Here is a 6,482-nt window from a genome sequence, read left to right as displayed (position 1 = left end):
CCCTGCAATAGAATAAATTTTTTAAAATCTCAGGATTTTGGGCCCAGTTGCATGATTTTGAGGGGTCTAATTCATGATTTTTAACTTCTGATGATTAGGGTGACCAGATGTCCTGATAAAATCAGGACTGTTCTGATATTTAGTTGTTTGTCCCGCATCCCGACCAATGTATGGTCGGGACGCCACTTGTCCTGATATTTTGGCTTGGGGCTGGAGGAGTACACTGGTGAGCATTCACCTGGGGTTCCAGCAGTGCTTATTTGGGGCGGCTCCCAGGAAATGGCGGGCAGCAGGACCCTATGGTCCCTAGGCACAGGGGCAGCCGGGACGGGTCTCTGCGTGCTGCACCTACCACAACTGCTGGCTCCATTGTGGCCAATGGGAGCTGTGGGCATGGACAAGGTGCAATTCCCCCCCTGGCTGCCCTTGACCCTGGGGTGCTGCGTGCTACTCATGCCCCCAAGTAAGTCCCACCCCCACAACTTCCAGCCAATGGCAGCTGGAGCCAGTGCTTGTGGCAGGCACAGCACTTGGAGTGGAGACCCCACTGGCTGCTGCTGACCTTAGGAGCCAGAGGAACCTGCCAGGTGCTTCCCAGTGGGTGGGAACCATTCCTCAGATAAGCGGCAGGGCTGGGGCTCTGTGGGGATCCAGGGCAGTGTGCTTGTGGCCGGGGCCATGTGCCCCCAATCTGTGTGTGGCAGGGATGTAGCCAGAGCTAGGGCCCTGTGCCCCTGACTTACAGCTTCCTCAGGCTTTGTATACCCCTTCCCCCATGGCTCAAGTGGGGTGTGGGGGGATGAGCCTGTTGCTGCCCCCCCCATGTGTCCTGATATTTTGTTCTTGTCATCTGGTGACCATACTGGGGATGGCAGTACTGAAATGTGTGTATCTGCTTGGCTGTGCACATCTTTCTGTGGGTTTGGATTTCTTAATGAAATAGTAGCTCTTTCCAGGAGAGTGGAAGTGCAGAGTTGTATATGGCGGGGCGGAGTTTAGGAATGAAGTAACTACGAGGAGAAAAGGAAGTGAAGCATGGAGTAGAATGGAAATCTGGAGATGATGAGGTAATTGACACAAGTGCCCATAATGGAACAAATAATGAAGAGGAGGAAGACCTACATTTTGAGTTAGTTTATATGCATATAGGCAGAGGCTACAGCTAGAGCTGAGCAGGAAATTGATTTCCTGTCCTATGGAAATTTTTGAGACTTCAAAAATGTTCCCCTTTTGCATCTGGACAAAACTGGGACCTTTTGAAGTGTTTCAACATGAAACAGAGAGACCTACCCCAGACTAGCCAGTAACCTCGTGGCTAAGGAGCTAAGCTGGGATGCGAGAGACCCAGCTTCTGAGCAGAGATCTGAAACTGGATCTTCCACATCCCAGGGGCATTTCTTAACCACCAGGCTACTGGCTTTTTCGGGAAATGGGGTCTATCTCTCTTCCTGCCTTTGACCAGGAATTCCAACCTGGACCTGAAAAACCTTCCTGACTAGTTTCACCGAGGCTGGCACAGTCCCATAAAAAGTTTCAGATTTGATTAATCAGAATTTTCTGACAAAAACATATAGTCAAAATGATTCCTGATCAATTCTAGCTATAGCATGTATCCTTGTGATCTTACAAAATGTTTTGGGATTTTTTTGTAGCTATTAAAAGATAAAGAAAACCCCTAACCATAAAGTGTGCGAATAGCAAAAAGTGTATATTGCCTTTTTTCTATCACAAAAATAGACAAATGACACTTTATTAATTACCTAGGAATTGTCAGTGGGAGGGCAGTAACTACCTGCAAATCATTAATAATTTTTGAATTATGTGACAATATGAGGTGAAGGAACCTGAAATATGTGCTGTGTTTGAGCAAGAGAATAACATTTAACACAGAAAATGACCGAACAATCAGTCCAGGTACTGTACTTAATTGATCCCATCTGTTATAAGAGGCTTGGTGCCACTAAACCATAGACAGAGCATAGTTTTTGTATATCATGAATACTCAGAATTGCCGAGTGAAATATAATTTGCCTTTCAGACGTGTATCTTATCTTCAGAAACTGTTGAGGGTTCTCTTATGTTGCCTCTTAAGCAGTGGCTAGCAGATACCTGAGGCCTTCCAGGGTTATTTCTGTTAGGATGAGACATCAGTGATATAAGTCAGGTGTAATCTTATTTCCAAAAAATGTACATAAAAGTCCTGTTTACTTGAACACAATAAAAACAACAGTAGGCAGTTTCCTCACTCAGAAATCCCCATATCTGCCATTCAAGAGAGATGTAAGCTCAAGAAACCATTTCTGCTTTCCCTCAGAGCCATACTCACAGCTGGTCCAGTCCCTGCTGGCTTGCTCTGGCTCCAACACTTGCAGGCTGCAGTGCAAACCAATGTCCAAGTCCCTGCATCTGCAGCAAGGGAGACCCCTGTTAATCTACCTGAATTAGTTCTGCTTGGACCTGACTGTGCAGTTTAGTGCCTCAGGCAGTAATGTCTATTGTCTGCAGCTGTTTAATTGCGCTTTCCATTGAGCTTGAAAGTGGGTGCCTGGCACATCCATTGGCTTTAATGAGATCTGGGATTATCTTTGGATTTAAAACCCACTGAATGGCAGCCACTACTGCTTTTTAGCATAATATGTATTATAAATTGCAAAACTCTCCACAGCCATCGCAGCAAAGAATGCACATCACATTTTCCTTTCCCTAACAAAGATCTAGCCTTATGTTGTAGAGTTTGCACATACAAGTTAGAGCAACAGTGGAAAATGCATGCAAGCAGCAGAGCACACAGAGAAAGGGAGTGTTCCCATGTTGATCCAAGTGTGGGCCAAGGAGAACTTCCGGGTGGTCTGTGAAGTGATGTGCTATTGAAATGAGAGGTGATTGTACCATCTTATAAAGATTAAATTGCTCATGCATCAGTCTCCAAGCCAATCTTCTTTGTATGCCTGCCAACAACTCTCCATGGTAGGCCTGTACCCCAGAAGGGATAGTCTGGTAATGAGTCTTTCTTTTGCAGCCTTTCTTTGATGTAAACGTCAACCCTGATCAGATTTGCTGACAACATTGATATTGAAGTGGAACAGAACTGAACTGCAAAGTCACCTGGAAGCATCAGAGCACAGAGGATTGCAGGCAACACGAGGAGACTTGGTAAAGTCTTACACCTGGTCTACACTGGCGGGGGGGAGATCGATCTAAGTTATGCAACTTCAGCTACATGAATAACATAGCTGAAGGCCACATACTTAGGTCTACTTACCACGGTGTCTTCACTGCAGTAGGTCAACTGCTGACACTCCCCCCTTGACTCCACCTACGCTTCTCGCTCTGGTGGAGTACCGGAGTTGACAGGAGAGCTCTCAGAGGTTAATTTATCGTGTCTTCACTAGACGTGATAAATCGACTCCTGCTGGATTGATCGCTCCGGAGGTAAGTGTAGATATGCCCTTACACCTGGAGGGAGGAAACAGCCCAGATTGAAAAAAGAAAAGAGGGGCCCATAATCAAGCAGTGAGATCTGTTCCATTAAAGCAAGTGTGTTACTTTGTCAGATGACAGCAATGAAAGGGTGTGCAATTGGGCATGGGAAGGGGAACTGCCTCTTTTTTAAGTTCTCCACAGGTTGAAAATGTTGAGAACCACAGGGCTATTCCATTGTAGCAACAATTTACAGGGCAGGTAGAACAACAGTTTTTTATTGTCTGTTAAAAAAAAATTAAAAATAGAGACAGAATCATCCAAGCAAGTTGGAATAAAAACTTCCTTTGTGCTTCGAGATCTATGAATGCAATGTAAGAGCTGGGTATTATTATTTGTTTTGTCCTCACGTTCCACAGTCAGTTGGTGCTGGAATGTGCGCTACACCAAATTTGTCTAGGTATTTACAATCACAAAGGGGGCAGTGGTACCTTGAGATGTGGCAGGCGCTGTTCAAACATAAAGACATGCGGTCCTTGCCTGAAAGAATTCAAGAATCAGTAAGACCGAAGACAGACAAGGGCAGGGGGAATTCAACATAGTGCTGGTGTAATACCAACAGACAGACCGTGGCTGTTGGCAAGTGGGATTGTACCTGAGGCCTCTGCAGCTTAGGGCTTGGCTACACTGGAGAGTTGCAGCGCTGGTGATGGATTTACAGCGCTGCAACTCACTCTGTGTCCACACTTGCAAAGCACAGCCTGGCTGCAGCACTGGCTTTATACCTGGTCTGCTTAGGGTGTAGCGATTCCAGCGCTGGTGATGCAGCGCTGCTCATCAAGTGTGACCACCAAAAGTGCTGTTATTGGCCTCCAGGGTATTAGGAGGTATCCCAGCAGACCTTTTCAGCCACTCTGCTCATCGTTTCGCACTCCACTGCCCTGGGCTCCGGTGACCCGCCCTTTAAATGCCCCAGGAATTTTAAAAATCCCCTTCCTGTTTTCTCAGCCAGGTGTGGAGTGCAATCAATCAATCAATCAATCACTGACCATGCCTCCACGCCCCAAACAAGCCCCAGCATGGAGCACTTGCGAGCTGCAGGACCTCATCAGTGTTTGGGATGAGGAAGCTGTGCAGTCACAGCTGTGCTCCAGCCGTAGAAATTATGATACCTATGGCCAGATATCAAAGTCCATGCTGTAAAGGGGCCATGAACGGGATGCGTTGCAGTGCAGGGTTAAAGTAAAGGAGCTGCAGAGTGCCTATTGCAAAGCCCGTGAGGGAAACCGCCGATCAGGAGCTGCCCTCAAGACCTGCCGTTTTTACAAGGAGCTGGATGCGATACTTGGGCGTGACCCCACTGCCAATCTGAGGACCACGATGGAGAGTTCAGAGCAGGGAGAAGAGGGGGAGGGTGTAGAGGAAGCCGAGAGTGAGGCTACTGGGGTGGAGGGAGACACCCCGGAGTCCCAGGAGGCATGCAGCCAGGAGCTCTTCTCAAGCCAGGAGGAAGCTAGCCAGTCGCAGCAGCTGGAACTTGTTGGTGAAGAAGAAGCAGAGGAGCGGGTTCCCAGTAAGCAGCTTTTATTTTAAGGATGGAAATGTTTTGGGAGAGGAGGAGGGGGGGGTTATGGCTGCATGCATGCATACCTAGATGTGGAATAGCCCATTGATTTGGTCTATGACGTCTCTGTAATCGGCCTCAATAATCTCTTCAAAAGTTTCAGCAGGAGCGTGGGCAATGCGCTTGCGCAAGTTTATAGGGAGAGCCACCGTGGTCCTTGTCCCAGTCAGGCTAATGCGTCCGCGCCACTGTGCCACAAGGGGTGAGGGGACCATTGCTGCACACAGGCAAGCTGCATAGGGGCCAGGGCGGAATCCACATTGCTGTAGAAGACCCTCCCGCTCTTCCCAGGTAACCCGCAGCAGCGATATATCTGGCAGTAGAAAATCCTGTTGAAAATGTAGGGATAGTGTTCAGTGCAGGTCCCCCCCAGCTGCTCTCTGCTTTCCCCAATGCACAGAAACCCCAGTGAGCCCTGACTCAAGCAGCTCCCCTTCCCAGGTGAGTCGCGGCAGAAACACTCACCCCATTACTCACCATGTCTTCACTGCTGTGGCCTCTCTGTGCTATGTTTGCTATGTGTAAATGATGCTACAAATAGTCTGCAAACTCCTTCACTGTGATTATAAACAATGCAGCCTCTGTATTTAATGTTTCTATTTCTGTTTTTTTTAAGTGTCCTTGAATCCTCCGGCCCTATCACAGCCTGCTGAAAGACTACAGAACTTGAGGCATAAACCAAGGAAAGGCAAAGAAGATTTGGTGAAAGCAGTTATGAATCAGTATGCCAGAGAGAATAAGAGGCTGCAGGACTGGAGAGAGAAAATGCATCAGTGGAGGGAAACACAAAGCAGGAGAAAGGAATTGGCTACCAAGAAAAGCACAAAGCAGCTGATAAGCCTCCTGGCATGCCAAACAGACTGTATGCAGTCTCTCGTGGCCATGCAGGCAGATCACTACCGTGCTAACCTCCCCCCCCCACAAAGCTCTCTCCCTTGTACCCCAGTGTTTGCTCAAAACCCCCTTCTCCAGCATGCTGGTTCTTACCAACACCAGCTGCCACCAACACCTGTACGTTCGCCTACCAGCCCTGAGAACTATGACCCTTACCCTATGCACTCCACCCCTGTCACCATGCAGCATATTAATCCTGAAGTGCAGCAGGCATTGCACAGCAATCCAGGCAGGACATATTCAAACCTCTGAATGTACAGTTCAGCACCCTAACCCCCTGCCCTTTTATGTACTTTATTTTGAATAAATGATTTCTTGGCTTTTAAAACATTTTTTATTATTGCAGAAAGTGAAAAATACCGTACCCCAAGGGAAAAACAGGCACTACAAATCATTGTAACCACTGCACTTCACTCCCGTGCAAGGCACCAAACATTACTGTTGGCTTTCAGCATCAAATTGCTCCCTTAAGGCATCCCTAATCCTTGAAGCCCTGTGCTGGGCCTCTCTAGTAGCCCTGCTCTCTGGCTGTGCAAATTCAGCC

The 6,482-nt window shown here is 47.7% G+C and overlaps 1 protein-coding gene across 1 annotated transcript; it reads left to right on the top strand.

Moving 5' to 3' along the window:
* The first annotated feature begins 4,483 nt into the window (after positions 1 to 4,483).
* On the top strand, positions 4,484 to 6,266 carry LOC127035892 (uncharacterized). The gene is made up of 2 exons (XM_050926085.1): positions 4,484 to 4,993; positions 5,661 to 6,266. The coding sequence occupies exons 1-2, from the start codon at positions 4,801 to 4,803 to the stop codon at positions 6,188 to 6,190; spliced, it is 723 nt and encodes a 240-aa protein (XP_050782042.1). The 5' UTR covers positions 4,484 to 4,800; the 3' UTR covers positions 6,191 to 6,266.
* Positions 6,267 to 6,482: the final 216 nt, after the last annotated feature.

Source organism: Gopherus flavomarginatus, chromosome 1, assembly GCF_025201925.1.
Source record: "Gopherus flavomarginatus isolate rGopFla2 chromosome 1, rGopFla2.mat.asm, whole genome shotgun sequence".
Taxonomy (NCBI): Eukaryota; Metazoa; Chordata; order Testudines; family Testudinidae; genus Gopherus; species Gopherus flavomarginatus.
This window is presented reverse-complemented; position numbering and strand designations above follow the sequence as displayed.